The sequence below is a fragment of the Taudactylus pleione genome, unplaced genomic scaffold (assembly GCF_031769625.1).
Source record: "Taudactylus pleione unplaced genomic scaffold, aTauple2 ptg001161l, whole genome shotgun sequence".
Taxonomy (NCBI): Eukaryota; Metazoa; Chordata; class Amphibia; order Anura; family Myobatrachidae; genus Taudactylus; species Taudactylus pleione.
Window position 1 is genome coordinate 1,078,593 of NW_028285562.1, and position 26,954 is coordinate 1,105,546.

At 45.9% G+C, this 26,954-nt stretch overlaps 2 protein-coding genes across 2 annotated transcripts; one reads left to right on the top strand and one right to left on the bottom strand.

Moving 5' to 3' along the window:
* Positions 1 to 2,254: 2,254 nt before the first annotated feature.
* On the bottom strand, positions 2,255 to 14,005 carry GADD45GIP1 (GADD45G interacting protein 1). The gene is made up of 2 exons (XM_088462156.1): positions 13,553 to 14,005; positions 2,255 to 2,688 (listed from the first exon to the last, which is right to left on the bottom strand). The coding sequence occupies exons 1-2, from the start codon at positions 13,897 to 13,899 to the stop codon at positions 2,361 to 2,363; spliced, it is 675 nt and encodes a 224-aa protein (XP_088318282.1). The 5' UTR covers positions 13,900 to 14,005; the 3' UTR covers positions 2,255 to 2,360.
* A 157-nt stretch (positions 14,006 to 14,162) lies between these two features.
* Positions 14,163 to 26,382, top strand: DAND5 (DAN domain BMP antagonist family member 5). The gene is made up of 3 exons (XM_088462176.1): positions 14,163 to 14,247; positions 22,635 to 23,229; positions 25,385 to 26,382. The coding sequence occupies exons 2-3, from the start codon at positions 22,837 to 22,839 to the stop codon at positions 25,661 to 25,663; spliced, it is 672 nt and encodes a 223-aa protein (XP_088318302.1). The 5' UTR covers positions 14,163 to 14,247; positions 22,635 to 22,836; the 3' UTR covers positions 25,664 to 26,382.
* The last annotated feature ends 572 nt before the right edge of the window (positions 26,383 to 26,954 follow it).

Here is a 26,954-nt window from a genome sequence, read left to right on the forward strand (position 1 = left end):
ATTTGGTGATCGATGCTACCTCCAGACCTCTGGTACCGCGATGGGGAGTAACATCGCTCCGGCATATGCTAACATCTGTATAAATGATTATGAGAAGCGGTATATATACCCGAGGTAGCATCGATTATTATAAACACTTTATAGATGATGTATTCCTCTTATGGCGAGGTGATGAAACTTCTGCCAAAGATATGCTTACGGTACTGAATAGTTTAGAGACACCGATTCGGTTCACTATGTTATGCAATAAATACCATATCGATTATCTAGATGTGACTGTGTTTATCACTAGTTCAGGTTATGGACACCGACTTTTCAGGAAGATCACAGATCAGAACACGCTCCTTGATTATAACAGCTACCATACGCAGCCTCTCAAGGAGAGTCTACCAATCTCACAGTTCATCAGAGTTATGCAAAATACCTCTGATGTTGATGTAATGGAAAGTCAACTATCTGAGATGCAACAGAGATTCTTAGATAGAGGATACCATCTGGTAATAATTGAAAAATGTCTCTTTAGGGCCCGCAATCTCTTTAGAGACGGTAACCCACGTAAAATCACTAATGATGAGAGGAACTTTGTGTTTCTTACGACCTTTGACACTGGAGGCCATGCCACTAGGACGGCGATCCAAAATAATTGAAAGTTGGTGAAAACTGATCCGGTATTGAGTAAAATTTTACCGAAGAAACCATTGATTGCCTATCGGAGAGGGCCGAATTTGAGGGATTTGCTGATGTGCCCCAATATGGAGATGGGAAGTGCCAAGGAAGGGTGGTTATCCACTTTAAAACAGGCTGCTTTCGATGTCTAAACTGCACTACGTGCAGGAGCATGAATACAGGAAAATTTTTCTCACATCCACATAGTGGACAAAAAAATCAGCATTTAATTCAGTCGATGTTTAATCATATGTCACTTTATCACGCCTAAAGTGTTTACTTAATACTGATAGTGGCCATTTGGCCTCTTTTTGGGTGTATTTTTGGTGTAAGGTATTTTTCTACATAAACCACAAGGAACTATCGCATATCCTGAAAACTGTGCTGCTGTTACCATAAAAATAATCCAAGGTGCAATACGAACTCAACTCCATTATCTCCCTGAGAAGGAAAGGAAGTACATTCTCTACGTCGCCATTTAGGACTGATCATTGGAGCAGCGCTATTGCTGCCAATATTGACTCTATTATATTTGGAGGATTTTGTTGTCTTTTATCATTGACTTTATTGTATTTGCTCTTATAAAACTTCCATACTGTATTTATTTACAAGAGCGCCCCTTCTCTTCTTTCTTGGTTTTTGTCTATCTTGTATCTATCTAACAGAGGTACAAAGAGAAAGGTGCTGCCACATATTATTTGATCTTTAAGTGTTTGGATTCTCATTATTACCCTAATAAGAAATAGCACATAAATTGCATTTGTTTATATATATATTATATATAATCAGTCGCCCAGGCACTTCTCAGCCATGTATTTATGTAAATCAAAGTACTCCAGTGCTTCTCAGCCACTTATTTATAAAAATCAACCCCCCCAAGGACCTCTCAGCCATGTATTTATTTATATCAGCGTCCCCAAAGTGCTTCTCAGCCATGTATTTATATACAGCAGGGGCCCTAGTGCTTCTCAGCCATGTATTTATATACGTCAGGGGCCCTAGTGCTTCTCAGCCATGTATTTATATACAGCAGGGGCCCTAGTGCTCCTCAGCCATGTATTTATATACAGCAGGGCCCTAGTGCTCCTCAGCCATGTATTTATATACAGCAGGGGCCCTAATGCTCCTCAGCCATGTATTTATATACAGCAGGGGCCCTAGTGCTTCTCAGCCATGTATTTATATACAGCAGGGGCCCTAGTGCTTCTCAGCCATGTATTTATATACAGCAGGGGCCCTAGTGCTTCTCAGCCATGTATTTATATACAGCAGGGGCCCTAGTGCTTCTCAGCCATGTATTTATATACAGCAGGGGCCCTAGTGCTTCTCAGCCATGTATTTATATACAGCAGGGGCCCTAGTGCTTCTCAGCCATGTATTTATATACAGCAGGGGCCCTAGTGCTTCTCAGCCATGTATTTATATACAGCAGGGGCCCTAGTGCTTCTCAGCCATGTATTTATATTAATGAGTTGTTTCTTGCTTTGGGACGAGTTCCACCTCTACCTTCTCTCCCCACTGGTAACAGTTGTATATAAGCACAATGGAAATAAATGCAGCATCATTATATAAAGACAAGACTGAGACACACAGAAAATAAATTATTTAATAAGTTGCAGGAAGGGGATGTACAAAACAAGTGACATGAAGGTGGAAAATCCCTTAGAATTGAAAACAACGTATGTAACAATACATCAGACAGACTGGCCGCCGACTGGGGCCGGTGGCTGCGCAGGCAGGGTATTCAGGACAGCCGCCATGGCCGCCCTTTCCTCTTCTTTTTGTTTTCTCTTACTGGCCTTCATTTTCTTTTTCTCTTGCTTCTCCAGCTCTTTCACCAGTTCCAGGAACTTGGGGCTGCGGTAGTCGACATTGGTACCGAACTTCTCACGGGCTTGAGCCAGGAGACGCTCCTTGCGGGCTTTGTCTTCTCGCTCCTTCTGCTTCGCCTCACGCTTTGCCCTCCGCCAGTCCGCCACCATTTGGGGCATCTTCGCCATGTTGGCTGCAATCAGCTTCTCCCTTGAAAAAAAAAAAATTAAATGTAATGTTAAAGGAGACAGACGTACAGTTTACATTTCTGCTGCACAATCAACGTATGAACGCCAATAAACTTTGCATGTGTTCATTAATATAGGTCTGACCAGAAGGGGAAGGCTTTGGCGTGAGGTTGTCAGATGAACATGTACTACAATAAGTAGAAATGGGTTGGGTACGGGATGCCAGTGGCCAGAATCCCCACAGGGTTTGGATACCAACACTTGTCGCTCTGTATCCTAACCCTCCCCGATGTCTGAACCGAACCTCCTCCCACCCTAGTGCCTAAACCTAACCCTCCCTCCTTAGTACCTATCCTCAATCCTACCCCTAATCTCAATATTTACCGTCAGGTGTCGGGATTACGGCGCCATCATTCTAAGCGCAACCATCCTGTCTGTCAGGATATTGACCGGATCCCGAGGAAATAACTCTCCCTGATTTTAATACCATATGAAGTAGCTGGATCATCAGTAACAATGCATGTTGTGTGTGAGCATGTGTGTATGTATATCACACACAAACAAGCACAGTTACGTTGCCCTTATAAGTGTTATAACATTAACTCCTTCTGGATGTCATTGAGTTGTACAATATGTAACCCCCCTTTACTCTCTAACAGGGACACCAGGTTACTTACTCGTCTAGTCTACTGTACCCACCCATTACCTCCCCGTAAGTGGTGTAACTCATTTTTAAATCTGTGCCTTCACCCAAGTATCCGTAGTAGATATGGGCCTACTTACCCTAATTTAAGTGTGAGACTAAGGGCCGCATTAAATTAGCAGCGAAATTGCACCCACGATAGTCGCAGATTTTTCATGTAAAAATGGAGAAAACTTTTCCCCATTTCTAAAAATGGTAAAATGTGCAAAATCCCTATTTTTGGGTAAAAATGTGGGGATTTCTTTTAGAACCCTTTGGACAGCCCCCTAATTTTCGTAAGTTGCATACTTTGGCGAAAAACGACCGCTGAAATTTCGGGCGCAATTATTTATTTTTTCCATGAAAAAATGCGTTTAACTTATTGGGTCTGGTATTTCGAAGGGCCTTTTCGCCTGCCCTAGGCTGGAAAAAAGTTTTCTCCAGTTTTTAGGCGAAAGGCGACCGCTTTTTCGCAGTCGTTGGCGAAATCGTCCGCAAAATCGTCCAATCGCGGTCGATATCGCCAACAACGGCGAAATCGACCGATTTCACCTCTAATTGAATACCGCCCTAAGTAGTAATGGATTGAATAAGTCAGGTAATTAGACTTACAATTTAAAATAGGTTATCCTATCCTTAAAACTTTTACAATATATAACAATTAATAGTTACATACATTACCATTTACATATTAGCTGAACAAGAGAATAACACAATTTATAATGCAGATTGTATTTAGAGAATAAATATTAATCTATACTTCTAAAATACAAGGACCCAGTTAATTGAGCCCATCTTTTGCAGAATACCAGTCCTTTTTGAATGCTTAGTTCTTTTTAATAGAACAGCCTTATAATATTGAAGTCTCTTTATAGCTTTGATGCTATAAGCGGTCACTTGGTATAATATAAATGGTCTGCTGATGTTAAGGCCCCCATACATCAGAGATGGATTGCAGCAATCGTGCAATTAGCAATCGATTGTGTATAAAAATCTGCAATGTATGGGCTTCACAGATCGCAGATTGCAACCAAAAAGTGATTGGAATTGTTTAATCAGATTGTCCAACATGTCGGATTTCACAGATGGATTGTGGCTGTAGATTGCTAGTGTATGGCCATGATCAGCAGATTTGCAGACCGTTACCATGAAAATGATGGGCCTTTCAAGATTGCCAGATCTGTATTTGCTGCAATCGATCTGCAAATCACTGAAAAAGATCTGTAGTGTATGGGCGAAGATTGCTCGATTGGGAAATCCTAAGATCGGGCAATAAATCTTCAAATTGTTCAATTGTGGTTTTCAGATTGCTGATGTATGGAGGCCTTTAGAGTATCCTGTATTTTTCCTAAATGCTTCCAACAGGTATGTAGGAAAGTTGAATTATTTTGCAGTAAACATACTGTATACTTTCCAGACCCTTGCTGCATATATGGAATAGCATTATATAACAGTTTGTATAGCGATTTTGCAGATGTAAACACCTGTGAGCTGTACTGTGATGTTAGGAGCCTCCAATTAATTGGCTACAGCTACAATACATGACTTTAGTCTGCCTCTGCTGCTGAGACGTATGATACTAAGGGGTCTATTTACTAAGCTGTGTTAGGAGATAAAGTGAACGGTGATAAGGTACCAGCCAATCAGCTCCTAACTGCCATGGCACAGGCTGTGTTTGAAAAATGGCAGTTAGGAGCCGATTGGCTGGTGCCTTATCACTGTTCACTATGGGGTCTATTTACTAAGCAGTGTTAGGAGAAGTGATAAGTGATAAGGTGCCAGCCAATCAGTTCCTAACTGCCATCTCACAGGCTGTTTTTGAAAAATTACAGTTGGGAGCTGATTGGCTGGCACCTTATCACTTTACCTAACGCTGCTTAGTAAATAACAAGAGATATGGTAAGAACTTACCTTTGTTATCTCTGTTTCTACGAAGTCCATAGGGTCCACAGGGTTGACCTTGGGGTATAGGTTTGGAACCAAATCCGGGCACCACGCAGTTAAAGCTTTTAGCTCCCAGGATGCACTTGGGTCCACTCTCCGTATAACCCCACCCCCAAGCCAGAGGCACCTCAGTTTGTAAGTAGCCAAAGGCCGGAGGAGGAGAAAAAAAGAGAGAGAAAACTGGAACACACGATAACCATACTCACAGAAATGGGAGACGGAAAACCGGTGACCAGCCACACAGCCCATTTGAAGCCAGGTGCGTCAGGGCGGGCGCCCTGTGGACCCTATGGACTTCGTAGAAACAGATAACAAAGGTAAGTTCTTACCATATCTCTTGTTTTCTACTTCAGGGTCCATAGGGGGTCCACAGGGTTGACCTTGGGGATGTCCCAAAGCAGTTCAACCAAGGGAGGGGACGCTCCTGTGCTGAGAGGAGAATCCGCCGCCAAAAAGGAAGCATCCGGAGAGGCAAAGGAAACCAATGCCTAGAACCTTAAAAAGGTGTGGGCAGAAGACCACGTGGCCATCTAGCAAGGCAAAACAGCCAAGGCGCCACAGCGAGCCACCCACGAGGGTTACATGGCCCGAGAAAAAACAAGCATCAACAACAGAAAGGCCTACCCATGGGTAGGCCCCTGAAGAAGACATACGAGGCCGTCCAGCCAACATTTGGCCATAGGCCTGCCATCCTTTCTTGTTAAAACCAGAAATCTCAGACCACCAATAAGGAGTCCGATTTCCGTCAGGAACTTGAACGGATCACATAAATCCACAGAGGCCGGACCACAGTCAATGGGGCCACACCAGCCAATAAGACCGGGGACTGAATGGCCTCACCATAAGTTCCAGAATAATATGGAACCTAAAAATCACTAAGAAGAAACACAGGGTGAGAGCAACTCACACCCTGACAAGATGCCCTCCAGAAGAGGAAGCCACATGAGAACGCTCCCAATTCCGACACTCACCTGGGTGATATAAACTCCCTGAGAGAAAGAGAGAAAGCCAAAGCAATAGACCATGTAATGGCAATCACAACCAGCGGTTCCATTAACTTTCCCCGGAGTCAACGAAGAACCACTACTAACTCCCAAGGAGTCCCTAGGGAGGACAAATGGAGGCATAATCCAGAAAACACTCCAAAGGATGAACTGGATACCAGAGCGGAGCAATTCCATATCTTAATCATACTGACAGTGTAGAGATCCGCACTGTCAGGAAGGCCAGGCCGAGGGTGAAACCCAAGCCAGCCGGAAGGAATGCCAGAATATCTGGAAATCCTGGACACCAGAGGATCATATCGACAGGTATAATACCATAAGAATTATGGCTGCCACAGTTTGTGGTAGGTCCCAGCAAAAACTGATCCATGTGCTCTAATCATTCCAACGATGACAAAGCCAGGGAAGCCGTAAGACCACTGTAGGGACGCAGTCAAAGACAAATGACCCAGGTCCAAGACAAACCCCAGGACCCTGAGACAACAGGTCTGGGCAGTGAAGCATCAGGAATGGAGTATCGATGGAGAGACTCCGAAAAACCAAGTACCCCTGACATCTGGGGCAATCAGGAGCCACCAGCAGGAAAGCATCTCCGTCTCGATTGAAACACTTCCCTCGAGGAAGAATGGAGACCGGAGAACACAGGTACGCAAATTGGAAGAACTACTTCACCGACAAAGAGTCACTGAAGGTTGCTTCAGAATCCCCAGAGTTGGACTGTAACACCATAGTGTGATAGAGTCAGAAGGCCATGAGGGTCACCTCAGGAGGACTTCCCCCCCCCTGCTCACCAGGAGATGAAACCTCTCTTGGGGAAGAGACTAGTCCCCTGGATGCATGTCGTGACGGCTGAGGACTCCCGCTTACCAATGGAGAGCACCTGAAATGAACACTGTCGAGATGGTCGGGAGGAGACCCTCAGACAATGTCCGAATGTATGACATACCTGACATTGCCACCCAACGAACAGTATTGCTAAAAAGGAAGCCACTGTTCTGACCCTGTCGGACTGAACTTTTTCAGGTTCACCGGGAAACAAGGGTTATGCCAGAGTGAAGGCCCAAGACAGGCTAAAGTTCCAACCAGTTAATTGACAGGGTGGAATCGACAGACATCCAACTGCACTGAAATGGATGCGAACCAGACACTGTCCTTAGCAAAGAATACCCTGGACGAGATGGCCATAGTCACCCGAAAAGGGACCGACTTGCCTCCGGGGAGAGCATCATCGTTTGAACAGTGATCAGACAGAAAAAACTTGTTCCATCTGGAGATAAGCCAATTATGGAAAGGCCTGGAATGGAACTAAGCCCATTCCACCCTTCCAAAGGCAGACACTGAATAGTGGACCATGTATCCCAGAGTGTAAAGACATATGTCGACTGCGCAGACATCCATGTACTCCTAATGGAAGAGTGGAGATGCCGTCTTATGCCAGAAGAATTCTCAGATTCTGACAATCCAGCAGGGCTCCTAGGTGAAGAATACCCAGAGAGGGATGCAGGGAGGACTTTTTCCCCATTGATTAAACGTCTGCAGTCAACCCCCCTGTCAGTCAGTCAGACCCGGCTGTAAAGTACCCCGGTGATCCTGCTAAGAGCAGGAGGCCATCCAGGTACAGGAGCATTGGGATATACTGAACAGAAGAACTGTCAGAAAATCCAAAACGCTGGTAAACCCCTGTGGGGCTGAGAGCAGTCCCAACAGGCAGAGCCCGAAAAATCGTAAGTGCTGTGATACAGCAAACCTCAGTCCATGCTGAGGTAAGGTCTCTGTAAGTACCCGTAGGCACGCGTCCTGTATATCCAGTGATACCATAAAGTCCCCAGGTTCCAAACATAGTATGATGGAGCATAGGGATTGCTTCCTGAGCCCAGGTAGCTTTAGGAACTGGTTCGGGGAATTGAGACAGAGAATAGGCCAAAGAGGACCATTCAGCCACCGCACCAGAAAGAAAGCAGAACAACCAGTCCCTCGCTGAGAAAGTGGGGATGGCCCAATTAGCTCCGCTTACCGCAACAACTGTATAGCTTTCTGGATTTGTAAGGCCCTGTTCCGAATAAGGGCCTGCGTACCATCACATGGAAATAGGCCGCCTGAGCAAAGAGAGTGCGTACCCTCCTACCCACGTAGCTGCGGCAACTAGACACTAGTACCGGGCAAACTGAGAAATCGCCATCTCCCAGTGGTAGGCCTGTCTCGTCAGGCTGACGATATATCCGTAGGTTCAGAAGCAGGATCGGCTGGCAGTCCAGGCCTGCTCGGAACTGGATATGTCGGCCCTTGTAAAGGCCGACAGTCTATGAAGAAACAGACCTTTAGGCTGACCCAGAGGACAAAAAGACTTAATAGTCTGAGGCCCCGTAGTGAGCATAGCTGACGGCGGGAAATTTGTACTGCCACTGTCAAGGTCAGGACCCAACAAGATATACCCTATAGATGGTATCTGCACCTCTGCATTCCCAGAGCGCAGCCATAGGGTATTACGGAGGATACCGTTGCAGCCGGAACTCTGAAAGTTAGGAGCTGGTATCCAATATAGGCATGTCCACCTATGACAACTGCATATATTACGTGAGCGACCAAATACATTTGAACCCCAGACGTGTTGGAGGGGAAAAAACATTACAAATGCATCAGCTCAGTATGCAATAGTATTAACCAACCATGCTATCGCCATGGTAGGATGGGTAACAACCCCTGAAAGCGAGTATACTGATTTCAGGCAGAGTTACCACCTACGGATCAGAAGAATCCGACCACGCAGGAATGGGATGCGTAGTAACGTCTGTAATCCGACGAGTAACACGCCCATCCACGCCAGGAGGGGCTCATGATGACCCTCAGGGAATTTGGGACAGGAGACCAAACACTGTTGTAATACCTCATATCTGGCAACAGCCAGAGTCCCGCCATGCGATCCACCCGCTAGTCAGCAACAGGGACCCAAAAGGCACGTAATACTGAGGGTGTATGATACAGGTGCAGAATGGACCTGCTACCAGCCCTAAAACAGGGATAATAATACTTGAGATAGGCTTCCCCCCGTGTAAGAGGGAAAGAGCCCAAAACAGTATCCAGTTCACGGTAGAGCCAAGTGGGAAGTAAGCACAGGGCGTCAACCACGCCAATTTGCGTTTCATAGAAAAACGACATCCACCCAGGGTGGCTGTTGTGGTAATCCCTGCAATGGGCATGACAGACTATGGTGGCACCAGGGGGAATTCATATACTCGAAAAACCCCTGTAGGGAGCGGTAGTCTGTGTCACAGGCGAAGAGTGCAAGAAACTGCGAGATACCCTGAGATGAAAAAGGGCAGTATGGTGAAGTAACCCCAAGGGAGGTACAACAATGGGGCCCGCCCGGCGATCCGCAATTAAGAGGATCCCGAGAAAACAAACCGCCCAAGGGGGTCGTGAAAGGGGCCGGCACCCGATGACGCCACATACAGAACCTTTAAGAGTTAAATCCTCCGCACTAACACCTGCAGCACATGGCTTGCAGGATAGTAAAAATGGGTACAGTATAACGCTCTATCTCCTGGTCAGACATATCTGACCAAGCCTTGTGATCAAGCAGCGCTATACTGGTCCTGACTGAAACTAAAAATTAGCTGCAGGGACCCATTTTCAGCGTATGCAACACACAGTTCCACTCAAAATATGGCAACGTGCAGCACGCAACAGTATGTGACAAACCTCACAAATATTAACAAGTATATAAATGTGAGGTCTCAGAACCACCCCAAGTACAGCTGTATTAGGGCAGATAAGGAAAGGGATAGATATACACTGACAGGTGAGAGAATAAAGTACAGTCAGCACTAGCATAAGTCACATACAATGCAGATATATACATATATACATAAACATGTCATATAATATACTGCACTATTACACTGCATGCAACTTACCCAGATTCAGTGTCTGGGAAGGCTACAGCGCTGTGTACACTGACCTGATGGTGAGGTACGCAGGGGGACTGGACCAACTGCCATCTCCAGAGATTTCTGCTGCACCACAGAGAAAATGGCCGCTGGAGACCTCAGAAGAAGCGTGGCCCGCGGAGGAAGCAGCTCAGCGACGCCAGACTATAGATACTGAAAGGCTCGCTGAGCTGAGGGGAGGAGCCGCTGTAACAGGGAAGGCTGTCTCCCCTGGCCGGCTATTAACCCCCGGGACGCCGGCTCCCTGCACCGAACACTAAGTCCCTGGTGGTCTAGTGGACACACGGGGTATGGGGGGCCCGCCGCCACTGCCGGCGCCTCCGGTCTGTCCCCAGAGACCGGAGGCACAGGACTGCATTTCAAATGCGCGGATCACCGCAAGCGGTGACCCGCGCCTTACCTGCTCCCCGTGGATCCGGCAGCAGTCCTGGGCGCCCGCAGAGTCCGGCTAGTACAGACTCTGGGGTCCCGCTGAGATCCCCAGATCTGTACTGGCGTCTCAGCGCCAGCGGGGTGACGGAGCGGCAGCTTAGACGTCCTATGGACAGTCTGACGCTGCCGCTCTGAAGAATCCAAAGGAAAAATAAAAAACTCTGTACTTAGAAAAAATAAAGCTTAGGGGCTGCTAATCAGCTCCCCACTGCACTAAACGGTGACCCGACTCCGGCCGGGCACCAACTTAAACTGAGGTGCCTCTGGCTTGGGGGTGGGGTTATAGGGAGAGTGGACCCAAGTGCATCCTGGGAGCTAAAAGCTTTAACTGCGTGGTGCCCGGATTTGGTTCCCAACCTATACCCCAAGGTCAACCCTGTGGACCCCCTATGGACCCTGAAGTAGAAAGACCCCTTTATCTCCTAACACAGCTTAGTAAATAGACCCCTAGAGTTTCAACCTAGAACTGTAGTAAAAAGCTGTAGCGCTGTGCAGCAGAATAAATAATATGGCCGTCCATTTAATGCTTTTCTGGAATGGCTAAATACCTTTATGCCCTGCACCAAATAATCATTTCTTCCAGTCACTATAATGCCTTAGGCCGGGTCTATGATTTAAGTACTGGGTCACGCGATTCAGTCTCTACCTTCACTACATAACCTCGCCCCAAAAGGGAGTGTTGTGAAATGACAACACGAGTTCCCAGAGTCTGGTCCCCTGTATCCGGCCACATGCTCTCCTGCTCTCACTGACAGTGCTGCTGCTGCTGCTGGTACGGATGTAATATTCTATGCACTCTGTGGAGCCATTATAGTCTGTGAGTGCAGTGTAATTACACTCACTGCTGCTACTGATGCACAGGCTGAGTCTGTAGTGTCACTGGCCGGTCCCCTTCTCCCTGTGTCAGCCAGTAAGCTGACTGGCTAGGAGCTGCTGGGCTGCCCACCACTGCCTCTGCTCCACTCCCCGAGGACCTGCTGTCACCATTACCCGGGGACCTGCTGGCATCCGTTGCTGCTCCTTCTCTACACCGATCAGCTGCTTGCTGATGCCTGCCCCTCTATGAGCTGGGTACAACTACCCCTGCCCACTACAAGGCTCCCTCTCCGACCACACTCCCCAGCACCTGGCAGCCCATCCATAGCTCAGCTGCTACTGCTCAGGACGCAGGGTGGTGAGCATTTGAGGGAGAGATTAGCAGACTCCCTGTCAGTTTACTGGCAGCACCTTTTATACCTCTCACTGTACCCTGCCCTTCTTTTCCTGGCAGGAACCCAACCACTCCCAGCCACATCACTCCGCCCCTTTTCTCCTGTGCATGTGCATCACACACTAGGGATGGCCATCGGTATGGTTACTATCGATGGCAAATTATAAAGTGGCCATCGATGGTAATCAACTTTGCAATGGATGACCATCAATGGCTTCACCAAACGATGGCTATCCCTATTCCATGACTGACTGGCTCGTGGGCCAATCAGAACCGAGGGGCGTGGCTTTGTGGGTGTCGGAGCTATGCTTAGTGTCCCATCACCTTTAAAATAAAAAAAAATAAAAAAACTATTCAGTTATGTTCTTCCATCGATGGAGGGAGTCCATCTGGTTCTCCCCCATCGATGGGAAAAAATTTGAAATCAGCCATAAACCACCGATTATGAATCATCGATCGTCGATGGCCATCCCTATCCCACACACTGTGGCATATCCCCACCAAAGATAGAAGTGCCACACAAGCTGTCATATAAATACATGAAACATATATACTTTTTTTTATTCTCATAAATTGTACATACATATCCTTTACCAAAGGCTATTTCTTAATGAATAAATTAGGCATGTTTACCTCTCATTCATATATAATGTCATATATAACATTTGTCAACCCATGTACACATATTACACTAGAATATGTATATTTATTAATATTATATTTACGATAACCCTTAACCAGGGTTACATATATTCATTACATACAGCAGGTGACAAGCCTGTCGTATGAAGGTAATCTGCAGTGTGGGGACTAGCAACCTGTTGTCGAACTACAAACAAGGAGGATGGGTAATCTGATGTCAGCTGCTCTTATTTGAGTTTCAAGATCATTCAACTTGGAGAAATGTTAGCATAGAGCAGGGATGGGGAACCACAGGCCCGGGGGCCGTATAAGGCCCGTGGAGTCATTTGGTCTGGCCCTCTGAGCTTTTTTCTGCCAGGGTGCCTAGATTGGCACCCTGCAGCCAGAATCTGTGCAGCAGAGCTACCTGAAGTGTCTTAGGACGCTTCAGATGGTCACACTGCTGCACTTACAGCTCCCTGGAGCATCCTCAGGATGCTCCGGGCATTGCTGTAATCACCAGCTATTGTGACCCACCCCGTGTGAGGTCACATGGAGGGGGCATGACCTGCACCGGGCCCGCAAATAATGTTATATATATCAAAATGGCCCTCGGCAGATAAAAGGTTCCCCACCCCTGGCATATAGAATGAACACGATGATGGCGATGGCACGGGCAGGACATGTCACCTGCACCTTTTTGGTCCACCCACACTTTTTGCTGTTACATTATTATTTTTTTTGCAACAATGGTTTTGTCGGAGTAAGAGGGCATCTGGTTACTGACGGGAAGTCTGATGGGCACAAGGAGAAACAATGCCACCCCCATTGCAAATACAGTTTGTAGTTGTAATAAGCACCTGAAACTTCAGGATATATCCGTGGATGCTACTGATAGAAGTGTTGGGGCCTGGCTAATCCAATAGGGATCCACTTACTGACTGTCAGTGACCTTACAGCGGGTTCAGGGGAAGAGTGAGCGCCCTCCTGACAGGGCATGCTGAGACTTATAGTTCTACAGCAGCTAGAGGCCAATGAGCACCGACCTTTCCTGCTGCTGCCGCAGCTCCTCCCTCTCTTTGGCCTCCACCCGGTCCAGCATCTCCCTCAAGCTGGGGAACCATTCCTTCTCCTCCGCCTCTATGGCTTGGAGCTGTTGCCGGCTCGGCCACAGAGTCTCAGGCATCACCCCACTGGCGCTCCCATGCCGGGCATACAGCTTGGCATCAAACGTCGGCCCCTTGTGCCACTCCTTCGTCTCTGGGTCTGTTGGATCAGGCTTGTATATTCTGTCCAGGCCCCATTGCCTCGGCCTGGCGTGGTAACCTGCAGCCGGCCAGGGAAAGGTTAAAACCCGCAACCTAGCCCAGCATCTCTGCATGGGCAGCGCCATCTTGGAGGCCCGCTTCTTCCCAATCAATTCAGGACGGGGTCCTTAGAGTGTGGCGGAAGCGGCCTTCTGTACTGAGTCTATGTGGGTCCTTCACAGACAACGAGGGTGACCCAAGCATTGCCTGTGCAAATTATAATTTTTTTTTATTATGTTATAAGGGTGCCCTTAGCAGCGCCTGTTTTGTTAATCTCTGATTGGTTCTTCTTAATTTGATTGCCTATATTAGACAGGACTTGAGTTGTTTAGGCTAGTAATTGGTTCCATGTGTGAAAAGGTGGGTCAAAAGGCAATGCTCTATGGCAGCTTGCAGTTAAGGGTTTGAGTTCAGGTTGGAAACGTCCAAAAAAGGTGATTATAATGTAGCCATTGTTTATTATAAGTTTTGTTTTGGTAGATGTGTGTTTTAAGTAGATGATATGACCAATATAGATCAATATCCTATTTTAGTAGTTTGTCATGCATCCCAAAGCTAATTAAATATTGGTTTGTAAGAGGTTTATGCCTAAACCTGACAACTGTATTTCCTAGTATAAGATAAAGATGATGGTAGAGTACAGTTAAATAGTATGAGATGATACTCATAATACATGGGCTTGGTTCACTACTAGTGGATAAGGTTTCTAGTAGGCTGCCTGTTGCATAGCTGTTCTGTACACTTCCATTATTCTCCTGGTGCAGCGGGCCACTGGGAACCTCTAGTAGACACTAGCAGCTGGAGTCGGGTGAAGGTTTTGTGGTCCCATCTTGCATGGTTTTCAGATAATGGCATATAAATATTATTGGCTTCCATATATCTGCAGGTAGCTAGTAGACCTGTAGTGTTGTTTTTCACCTAACAATGTACATAGCATGCCAACACACTGGGTTGCACATCTGTAATACTCCCTTTTGGACTGACAACCTGGGAAATATATGGGTTTATCAATCTGAATTTCCTGTGTCTCAGTCCCCGACACTGGTAGACAGCAGTCTCAAACCTGAGTCGTTTGCATACACACTTAGCAAAAGCCTGTGAAAGGGGGTATTAGAGTGCTGTATATAAACATGTGCCAGTGATAACCTTACTACCAGCGCTATTTGATCTGAGGTCTGACTTAAGGTCAGTACACATTAGACTATAGCTGGCCACACACTAGACCAACTTGCATTCAACCAACCAACTTGTTGATTGGTTGGAATGAAAATCTGGTAATGTATGGGAGTAACTGATGATCAGCAATTTGCTCCTAAATGCCAGAAAACAGATGAAAATGGTCGTCGGACAAGTTTGTTAAAAGTTTGATCTAAACTATTTGTTCAAACAGTTTTGGTCCATTTTCCAGCGTTTGGGAGCAAATTGCTGATGGTATACCTTACCAGATTTTCATTCCAATCAACTAGTTGGCTGGTTGGACAGATAATCTTTAGATGTGTGGCCAGCTTATGGCTAGTGTGCATGATCTCGTTAGCGAAGGGACCCGGTAGGGGCTGTTGGCATCGGCAAGTGCATGCACACTTGCCGATACCGGGGGAGTGCCAGCGGGGGCCATGCTGCTGAATGCAGCCAACGATCTCGCCTGTCAGACCTGCATGTCAGATCGGAGTGCGCATAGTCAGCGACATGGCAGGTACACACTTGATCAGGGGTAGACAACCTCTGTCCTCAATAGCTACTAACATTTCACGTTTTTCAGACCACCTAGCTGGTGCTCAGGTGTAGTCATTACTCGCTAACACACTTTAAAAGATCCACAGGTGGAGCTAATTATATCACTTGTGATTCTGTGTGGAGACCTGGAAAACACACACTGTTGGTAGCTCTCGAGGACCAGGGTTGACTTCCCCTGCACTAGACTGTCGCTCCAGGGGTGGCTTCCCCTGCCCGATATGTTGCTCCAGTCAGATGACATTGTCTAGTGCACAGGTTCTTAAACTCTGTCCTCGGGACCCCAAACAGTGCATGTTTTCCAGGTCTCCTCACAGAAGGGGAGATGCACTAAGCCTTGAAAAGTGATAAAGTGGAGAGAGATAGTACCAACCAATCGGCTCTTAACTCACTTTTCACAGGCTGTTTGGAAAATGACAGGAGATGGTTGGTTGGTACTTTGATATCTCCACTTTATCACTTTTCAAGGCTTTGTACATTCCCCCCCCCCCAAATCACAAGTTATATAATTGGCTCCACCTGTGAATTATTTAAAATGTCAGTGAGTAATGAGTACACCTGTGCACACGCTGGGTGACCTGGAAAACATGGACTGTGTGGGGGACTGAGTTTGAGAACCACTGGTCTAGTGTGTGCCCAGCTTAATGGCTGAGTGAGGGTGGAGAGTAGGGGTATACCGTACTTCATAACATGACCCTTTCCCTAAAGGCCCCCATACATCAGCAATCGTGCAATTTGCAATCGATTGTGTATAAAAATCTTTCCCTTTTTCAATCGATTGCACGAATGCTGCAATCAATTGCTGATGTATGGGGGCCTTAATGTACAAAATGCTGTTCCTGGACTTCCCTCTTAATTTACGATTGCAATCACCTGTGGTGAACTAGGCAATTGATAAGATTGATGTTTCACCACAGATGACGGCAATCCTAAATTAATAGGGAAGTCCAGGGGCAGAGCGTTTTGTCCCTTCTGGAATAGGTCATGTTGGTAGGTATGGTGTAGGCTATACTATCTGTGGCTCTGGTTGGAAGGGGGAGGGATTGAGTGTTGCAGGATCAGTAAGATGTGTGATTCTACTTGTGGTAAAATAACCACATGTAAGTAAATGAAGCCCTGTATCGGCGGTGTATCACATTTTCTTCAGGCCTCATAATGACTCTCATATGCACACAACAGTGAAACTGGAATGTATCACACAACAGCCTGGTTACTGGTATGAGCACTGGCTGGCAACCCTGCCATATCCACTCATGGACTAATGGTGTGTATCCACTAGGCCTGGCCTGGCCAACCTGTGGCTCTACAGCTGTTGTGAAACTACACATCCCAGCATGCCCTGCCACAGTTTTAGCATTCCCTAATAGCAAAACCTTAGCAGGGTATGCTGGGACTGCAGAGCCACAGGTTGGCCAGGCCTGCAGTAGGCGATTAAAATGAGCGATTGAAGGATTACGTTATCGTTCAATCGATCATTAATCGTTCACAAATCAGGCATCGAAATGTCAAAAACGACCAGCGATGCGCGCTCCTGCTGGTTGTTTTCGACATTAATCATCTGAACATGCTGGTCAATCTGCTGATAACGACAGGTTGTGCATGTTTGGGGATGAGGGAGGGTGTCTGCACTGAACGACATATCGCTCAGTGTAGGCACTATACAGGATGAGGAACGGCAGTGAATTGTAATCATACAGTCGTTCCTTTAATGGCAAGTGGATACACACCTTTATGATGTGATTGCCTTTTACTAGGACAATTTGGTCAGGAGGGCTGCCATAAGCAATGCCTTATACCTACCCATCATCTGCCTTAAATTGGACTTATCAGCATTGTATGTACCTGTACATATAACTCATCAGTTAGCTGTGCAAGATGCTTAATTCTCATAAGTTATACTGGTTAACTTGACTCCTTTTTAAGAATATGGGAACTTGGCCCCTGCTTTTCCCACTTATTTTCCAGCTGTAATATTAAACCCTAAAGTATTTATTTCCTGACTAGAAAAGAGGAAAAAAAAAAAATGTACCTCTTTATAAGACCAATCCCATTACCTAGTGATGGCGTGTTGGGAAGTTGCAGGCTGATGCTCTAGATTGACACTTTTTGGGGCAGCTGTCATGGGGGCTCTCGGCTCTGACTTAGGATGAAACTGCCACCTACTTGTGTGAGGGCTGTGTATACAGTGCAGACACTGGTTTTGTTGACCAAGCCTTGTATCGAATGTGCGGTAACTAAACTCTCCAACTGCTGAACCCCATTATGTTACATGTTGCTTCCACAGTGTTCTACACCTGATAACAAACTGCAATGGTCCAGTAAAACGTGCTGAATGGCACTTGGTTAATGCATGTTTTGTTTTCTGGTTTAGACTGGCAGAACTGGCTATCTTGTCCTCGTGTCCCTGGACACATGTAATTGTTGTGATCTCCATATTAGCTTGTGCAGTTTGCTCCTTCCAATGCAATGACTTGTGTCGTGTTTACTTCAATGTATTTCAGAGTTTAGTTGTGTCTGCCAGTTACATTACACATTGTTTTGTTTCTGTTCTGTCTATATTTTTGTTAGAAATATAATAATTTTCAGCATTAATTAGATTTACAGTTATGGACTAATGAAAAGCAGAAAAACCTGCAATGTTTATAAAAAAGAGAAACTATTTATTTTAATCTCCTTGTGGAATTGTACAGTTCCTCTCTATTACACTATACACAGCGCAGACACTGCTGGGGGGAGATCCCAGTAATATCTGTATTATACATCTCCTCTATATTACACTATACACAGCACAGACACCGCTGGGGGAAGATCCCAGTAATATCTGTTATACATCTCCTCTCTATTACACTATACACAGCACAGACACCTCTGGGGGGGGAGATCCCGGTAATATCTGTGTATTATACAGCTCCTCTCTTACACTATACACAGCGCAGACACCTCTGGGGGGAGATCCCGGTAATATCTGTGTATTATACATCTCCTCTCTATTACACTATACACAGACACCTCTGGGGGGAGATCCCGGTAATATCTGTGTATTATACATCTCCTCTCTATTACACTATACACAGACACCTCTGGGGGGAGATCCCGGTAATATCTGTGTATTATACATCTCCTCTCTATTACACTATACACAGACACCTCTGGGGGGAGATCCCGGTAATATCTGTGTATTATACATCTCCTCTCTATTACACTATACACAGACACCTCTGGGGGGAGATCCCGGTAATATCTGTGTATTATACATCTCCTCTCTATTACACTATACACAGACACCTCTGGGGGGAGATCCCGGTAATATCTGTGTATTATACATCGCCTCTCTATTACACTATACACAGCGTAGGCACCTCTGGGGGGAGATCCCTGTAATACACCGCTCATGCGCCCAAACTATTAGAGCACAGTCGCAGCACTGTTTCAGATGTGCGGTGTCTGCAATGTATTGGGTGGTGGCTGATAAGATGCAGAATGCCGGGACATCTAATGGGAGTGTTATGGGTATGTCGCTCTTATGGGGGCGATCTACACCTAGCATAGTGCAGGTAGAAGTCTTGATGGTGGGGTCTAGACGCTCAGTGGATTTCAGTCCTGGCACATTCGGGCTGTACACCAGGGAAGGGCTCAGAAGCAGCATTAGCATAAAGTTTAGTTTTCATTCTAGCACCCTGCACCTGCCAACACTTGCAGTTCCTCTTTCCTGCCTGAAGTGTCACTCTATTCTCTGTTGCCTCTTGCACACTTTGGTTCGTATCTCAGCTGCGTGTGCTAGAAGCACCAGAACAGAGCAACATCCCAGGCAGGAAAGAGGAACCACAAGGCTTGTGATGGGTACAGGGTGCTAGAATGAAGACTAAAGTCCAACACCACTGCGCCCGTCTCAGAATGACTCTTCCCCATCCCCCCCGGCCAAATGTGTAATGATTGGACAGGCCACACTCTCGTGCTGCCTCCGCTATGAAGGTGCACTTGTCAGGTAGCTTTAAAAATAACTAGGATAGCCTGAATAAAACTTATATTGCAATGTAAAATTGTACGGGATTACCATTCTTCAAGGGGGAAAGAAAACCCAGAACTGTGCTCCCCTCTATTAGTACTAATTCCTTCAGTATAGCCCAATGTGAGGAAAGGGGAGTGTAGGGGAGCAGTGTATCTTGAAGGACCCTGTTGGTACCGCTCTATACACTGCTTAACCCAGTATATAAAGCTGTAGGTTTCTCTAGTCCTCATCTGAGTGTCAACCAGCTAATACATAAAAAACGCGTTCTTCCCAAACAGGCAGATTTGGGGACAGTTCCCCCAGATCTGCTGAAACACTTCCACATCTACAAAGTATACGTCCACTTACTTGTAGACCTCATGCTTTTCTGAGAATCCCAATTATCCTGTTGGCACTGGGATTATTGGGAAACCTATATAAAGTACTCGCTAGCATCTTATGCCATGGAACGTTTTTGCTATATAGTGCAGCATATTCCATTGCACATTACAATTGGGAACAAAACAGAACTAAAACAAGGCTGGGTAATAGGCATTCTATAGGGAAATAGGAATGTGGTGCACAAGGATAGGTGCTACTTATTGCATAATGGTCCACCAGATTGCTGATTCTTTTTGGTGTGCTGTATGATTCAGTCACACAGCAATGCTGGCCTGGGGTATAGAAGATGTGAAAGTGCATATGCTTTGTAAAATTGTGTGTGGACTGTATAGTGGGGATGTAATTGGGTAGGAAAGCTTACGGAGGTTGTGTGTGTGGTTCTAGGGTAAAAGCTTCTGGAAGAGATGGGGTTTTAGGGAACGCTGGAAGGTTTGGAGACTAGAGGAAAGTCTTATTGTGCGTGGGAGGGCATTCCACAGAGTGGGTGTAGCCTGGAAAAAGTTCTGTAACCATGAATGGGAGCAGGTAATGTGTGAGGCTGACTGATGCAGAGCTGGGAGATGCGTATATTGAGATGTGAAGAGATGTTGTCTGTGTAGTTTGGTCAATATCCTTGTGTTAAGGAGTGTTTTATATTGAATTTGGTGAGATTCAGGCAGCCAATATAAGGTCAGACAGAGGAGGAGCAGGAGATAGACTTTTCTTGCTTGCAAAATGTTTATCTACTACATTCATTGAGTAGGGGTCTGTTTCCTGGAAGGAGGCAATTGCACTAATCGAAAACACGCACTGCACTCCTGCCAGTCCATAGGATGTTCTGTCATGATCGAAGCTTAGCAGGAGATTACCTCTTATGCAAGTAAGTGTATCTTGCTTCTCCTAAGGTCTAACATTAAGTCTGTCATTCATGAGTTGTAATTGGGTGGGAAAAGGCTAAAGAGGCAGCCAAACCAATTCAGTGTTAAAAGGAATATTTAACATCTATTCAAATATAATAATGCAAAAGTAAATTTGTTAAGCCCCTGCAGACACAATAGCCCCTGCAGACCCCGTGGTGGCTTGGGGCAGTGTTTATATGCAGATTCCATGCCGTCTAACAGTCCGCATGGAATCTACTAAATGTCCCTTTGAAAATGGCGGCGGATGCTAGAGGTCCTACTTGATCTCTAACGTCTGTCAGGGAAGTATAGGGCGCATAGGAAGAGTACAGAAACAGATGGGGATGTAACTCTTCCCAGGGCGCATAGCGTTACCTGGAAGTGCCAGGAATAGGCGGGGAGGCGACGCCAGAAAACACATTGATTTACATTGACCTTTAATAAAGATGCCCCTAGGAATGTCCCGAAGTTATTGCTGAGTTTTTAAATTTTATGTCCAAAATAGCGCGGCCAACTGCTATTGGGGGAAATAAATGGCATTTCATAAGCTGGGTACACACTATACGATATATCTTGGTGTGTACAACCGATCGTGCGTACTTGGCGGTCGTTCATTTCCTCGTCCCTTCTGCTGTTCTGCACAACAATTGGGACGATGCAATGAAGGACGCCAGTGATATATCGCACAGGATTGTGTAGTGCGATATCTTTCCATCATGTTGTACCGTCGGCTGGGTACACATTGGGCGGAATTTAATTGATTCCTGCCCCCATCGCGCCGACTGAGCTATTCAATTCTTGCTCCTGTCGGGCACGATCAGCTGCCTGCGCTACATTTCAGCTCGCAGCCCCAGGGGGGTGAGAGCTGAAATGTGCGAAAAGTGACATGTTTGGGCACCCAAACATCACTTTTCGCGATCGCGCCCAGCACTTTGGTTGGTTTAGCTGCTTTACGTGGCTAAACCCGACCACTTTAGGCGCGATCAGCACGAAAATCTGTAACAATTGCATAGCGGCCCGCAAACTCCTGTCACTTTAGACGGGAGATGCGGGCCGCAAAAACAAATTAATTCCGCCCAATGTGTAGTGCTGCTGGTCAATTCCCCCTCAGTGTTAGTTCTGTGATATAATTGTAGCCGTGTGCTTACTTGTTACAATTTCTTGGCGACTTATTAATGTATATTACAGCTAGATGTGTATTGCCAATGTTCTAGAAGTTAAAGAACTTTATACATGTATTAAGACAAGTGATATTAATATAATGCATATCAACCGGTCTCTGTGCAGTATCTCCTACATTACATTTCTTAAAACTATTGTTAGTCCCATTTGGTTCCTGCCACGTAACTCCTTAGTGACCTGTAATACCCTTATCCCCAGTAGGGGGTGCACTAATCTCTGTGGAATAAATGTTTTTTTTCCAGGTCTTGTAATGGAACATCTGCAGTATAAATGATTGTTGCGCGTTATGCACAAGGTATAAACCAGCAATGTAGGATTGTAAGCTAGCTGGACACTATTGTGCTTTGCAGGGCCTTGTAAGAAGCACTCTGGTTAGATCTTATTGTGCCTTATTCATATTACATTATGCAGAGTGTAGATGGCTCTTGGCTCAGTTCTTAATACCCCGCATGTGTCTCCTCTTATAACATCATAGGCAGAGCTGGTGTTTAGGTGCAGTGTCTCTGTTCTCTGTTTATGGACAGACACTGCATCACCTGTCTTCATATGAAACTCAAACACTTCTCTCTGACTGAAACCGACCAGCAGATCTGTGCTCATAGTAAAAACAGAACTGATCATCTTCTTTGCTCTCTGACAGGTGCGAGTGTGGCAGATTTCTCTCCGCTAAAGTTTCCTCACTAAAGCCTGTGGTTCCGTATTCCTCCTCTGGGTATATAAGTCCGTGCTTCTACACTGTCTGAGCAAGTAACTCTACGTACGACATTGGGTCTCCTGAGGCCCTCCACCCAGTAAGACGAAAGGGGATCGATCCCCAGACTGTACAACCCTAGACTTATCCAATGACCAAAAAAATGCTGTGCACCCATTTCCTGCTTCTCCTGTGTTCCTTGGTGGTGAGTTCTGCTCCTTTTGGTGAGGAGGACGGATCGGCCTTCAGAAGCCTGGAGGCTCCTAATGGGAGAGCCCTGGCTCCCTTGGGTGGTCCTCATAGAGTGCCCCCTCTATCTTTCCTGAACTCCCCTTTCTTCAGAAGGAGACAAGTGGAGACCCCCAAGCCAGACATCCCCAGCGTCGGCCACAGGGACAGAATGGACGAGGAAGCCTTGCGCAGGAAGATGGTGTGGGAGAATGCCATGCGGCAGGATAAGGCCAGGTCCCGTCCTGACCAAGTGCTGCCGATTGGACAGGATGCCTTAAAGAGATCGCGGTGCAACGCTCTGCCTTTTGTGCAGGTAAACCTTTTGCTTGTTGAACTATATATGTGACTTAGCATGAAGGGGTGTGTGACTGTCCCCCTGACAGTAGGCTACATGGACCTCTTGTCTAGTCCTGGGGAATTGGGAGGAAGGCAAGGGGAATATCCGAACACTGTCAGATAATTAGCTTATATCTAAAATGTTTTGCTACGAAGGTCTTGATCAAATGGAAGTGCTGCCCAGTCCATGGTTTGTCCCCATTGGAGGGGAGGGGGGGTGCACAGTATTCATGGTAGATTAATGTTCCACTATTCCAGTACCTTACATACAGTTCTGCCAAGCATTGCCTGTGTAGTCTCATCTCAGCCATGACATGTACTCTTCCCATGATCTGGCACTAAACTGCTTCCCACGTTGTGGTATGTCTGACGTGTGTGTGCGTTGGGTTTGCAACAGTCTCTCCTACCCTCAGCCCCCTGACTTCCCTCCTGTTCCACAGTCTTCATTAGGTCGCTGACCATTCCCCATCACAGTAGCTTATCCAAGGTCCTCCTAAGCTTCCTACTTACACTAATGCAATTTCCAACACTGTCCTGCTCCCACCTAAGGGCCCATGAACGCTGCATTTATGTGCAAAGTGTAGTGATCCACAGCAACCAATTAACAGTTCTCTATTGATATGGTATAATGGGGTGCTGGTAAGTAAACCATAGTGTTAGTCTTGCTTGTGTACCCTCTTTGCCTTGAGCCGACTTCTGTTTGCCCCCTTTGGTTTCAGCTTGTGCTCATGTTATGTACCTTCCTGCATGAAATGAGGACGCTCTATAGGGATGTATGTGTGTGGCACTCCCTTGCTAAAATGTCAATCGCCAATGATGACTAGTGGTTCAGGACCATTTCTTCCTGTAGTAGCTCCTTTGGCCTTTCCTGGCAGAGAGGTGAAGGTACAGCACTTGCCCAGACAGACAAATATGGTTTATCCTTTAAATATATTTATTCTTTAAATTCAATAGAATTTGGGGGTTGGAGAAGAAATAAGTATATATTCAACCACAATCTTTCCTCCAATGCACCAACAATCAATTGTTTCTGATAAACACTTTGCGCACATGATATATTGAACAGGAACATTCTCTTTGCTTGTGCTGTAGGATTAAATATAGTTAACGTTTGACATTAAAAATGCAAGCACAAAAATAATACTCCTTTCCGACAAGGATCTATAGGCCGCTGACTGGTGCATTCCGTCTAAAGGAATGACTTTATCACCCTGTCCTAAACCAATCCCATCACACCATTACAACACTAGAGATTAAAAGTATAAGGTAACTACTATACTACATCCTTTTTAAAGTAACCCAGTCCTCTGTCGACTGTGCCAATAGGCTTATGAATTGTCCCTTTTTCATGAACACTCCAAATGGCTAACTGACCTTGGCAGTCTAATAAATGGGGAAATGGTATTTATGGTGGTGGCTGTGTAGTTGCCAATAGTGAGCACAATAACTGCTGTCACTTAGCTGGGGCTATATGGAAGCAAGCTGTTGGCAGTAGCTGAGGGATGCTGCTGACACTTAGCTGGGGGCTACTTGGTAAAAATGAGCACTCTAATGGTGCAAACCCAGGTTTGTTAGTAGCTCCTGTCATCCTTGTATACTGGCTAAGGTCTTATATAAGCTCCAAGCAGAGGTGAGGAGAATATAACTGCTGTTTTATTGATCTGACAGGGATTATCTCTTAGAGGGTTATTCATGAAAGCATGGAGAGTGATAAAGCACCAACCACACTGCTCCCAAATATCACTTTACAGGCTGTTTGAAAAATGACAGGGGCTGATCGGTACTTTATTTCATCACCCTCCAGGCTCTCATCAATAACCAACACCCCCCGCCCCCCCCCAAAAAAAATCTGCTACCCTCACTTACTCCCCTCATGGTTTAGGTGCAGCTCAGCACCTAACTCAGGTTGGCAGCTCCTGCTGCCAGGGTATGGCGGCTGAGCCCCTCACTAATCACTCGCCGGCTGGGAGCAGTCACCTCAGCAGAGCAGAAATTGTGGTCTGTCTGTGTAATGAGGTACACATGCGGTGTACAGTGTCTCACATAGCAGGGCCTTACATATGCATTAGAGGAGGTGATGTAATGGTCTGTGTATAGGTGAGAGTAACATGCCTGGTTTGTTTCTGTTCTAGATTGTCTTCAGGAAAAACTGCGCTCCACTGCGGGTTCCAAACAAGTTCTGTTTTGGCCAGTGCAACTCGTTCTACGTTCCAGGCTGGCCTTCTGGCCTATCGCAGCCCTGCACCTCTTGTGCCCCCACCCGCTCCAAACGCATATCTGTCCCCCTGTTCTGTCATGGTGGGTCGCTGTCATGGGAGGAGGTGGTTCTGGTGGAAGAATGTGGCTGTGAGACCCGGTATGATCGCGAGATGGCAGAAGTCAGCGGAGACGGCTTCCTGCCAGTGTCCTAACTACAGATGAGACTAAAAAAAAAAAAATCAGACTCTGTCCGACTGTGGGGCTTTTAATAATGGCCTCTGTGCTATGATTCCTTTGCCACAGGAAAAGTGGAACCACTTAACGAGCCATGTAAAACGGTGACCTTTCTACAATGTGTCTGACACAGCCCAACTTTTTTTTTTTTTTCTTAATCTAGATTTTAACATTGCATTTGACGACCATCCCTCTCTAGAATGGGGGGCGAAACTAGCTTAAACTCTGGATTTTATTCGGTCCTCAATCTAGTCTTTTTATTTTTTTTTTACTTTTTTTAAACTTTTTGCACATTCCTTGTTGCCTTCTGTAACTGTACTTCACAAGTGGGACAGCTCCCTCTTGTGCCAAGTATGGGTTATGCACTTTCAGAGGCTGTTATGTAAAGAACTGTAAGGTAATTTACAATGCAAATTTGGGTTTTCAGTCTGTTTCATTTGTCTTGTATTCTGTTTGGACTTGTCCTAACTGGGCTAGTGCATGATTTTAAACCAGGAACCCAATTTCTGCTTTTATCTCGTTAACCTCTGTTATCGTATTAGCTTTTAGATCCTGTGGCGCTGGTTGCCAGGGCATGCTGTGAAGTATTGACTGTACACAGTAACTAACATTAGGAGTGACACCTTTAAATTAGGGATGTGCAGGCTCGGTTCTACTCTGTTCCGTTCGGTTCTTTTTACCGAATCTTATTGGCTATCCAAAACTCGTGACAGCTGAAACCCAATAAGATCCGGTAAAAAGAACCGAACGGAACTGAGTAGAACCGAGCCTGCACATCCCTACTTTAAATGTGTGCTTCATGAAGTCTAACTTTTTTGGGGGGGCAGGAGGATTTGTTAATAAATGGTTATCAATTTACCGGCCAATGTGTTGTCTAATGTCCAGAATTCTGATCAGGTATTCAATGTGTGTTGTACTCCTCCCACTCCCCTGCCCCTCCAACTAGGCCCTAAACGTGACCTGTATATCTGATCTGGCTCTGTAGAATTCTGCAGAATCACTCTATGCCGGGTGGTCATTCAGTTGATCTGGATTAGTTTAACTTTTTTTATTTTTTGGCAAAACTTCAGTCTTACAAAGCAAATTGCTACAATAACCAATTTAATGTTGCAGAACAGTAGATGGTTGAGGTAGTTAGGGGGCACTTCCTCTGTACCCATTCTGCACTTCCCCTAAGGAGGTGATTGTGTAGGATAGGAGCAGTACAAGGGAAAACCTCCTTCTAACAAATACATTTTGCTTTGTCCTTTTAAACTTTCCTTGCCATAC

Excerpts from the sequence above, each read along its gene's own strand:
- GADD45GIP1 (XM_088462156.1), bottom strand. The coding sequence starts at position 13,899 with ATGGCGCTGCCCATGCAGAGATGCTGGGCTAGGTTGCGGGTTTTAACC. Across the intron at positions 2,689-13,552 it reads CTGCGGCAGCAGCAGGAAAG|GGAGAAGCTGATTGCAGCCA; the intron begins GTCGGTGCTCAT and ends TTTTTTTTCAAG.
- DAND5 (XM_088462176.1), top strand. The coding sequence starts at position 22,837 with ATGACCAAAAAAATGCTGTGCACCCATTTCCTGCTTCTCCTGTGTTCC. Across the intron at positions 23,230-25,384 it reads ACGCTCTGCCTTTTGTGCAG|ATTGTCTTCAGGAAAAACTG; the intron begins GTAAACCTTTTG and ends TTTCTGTTCTAG.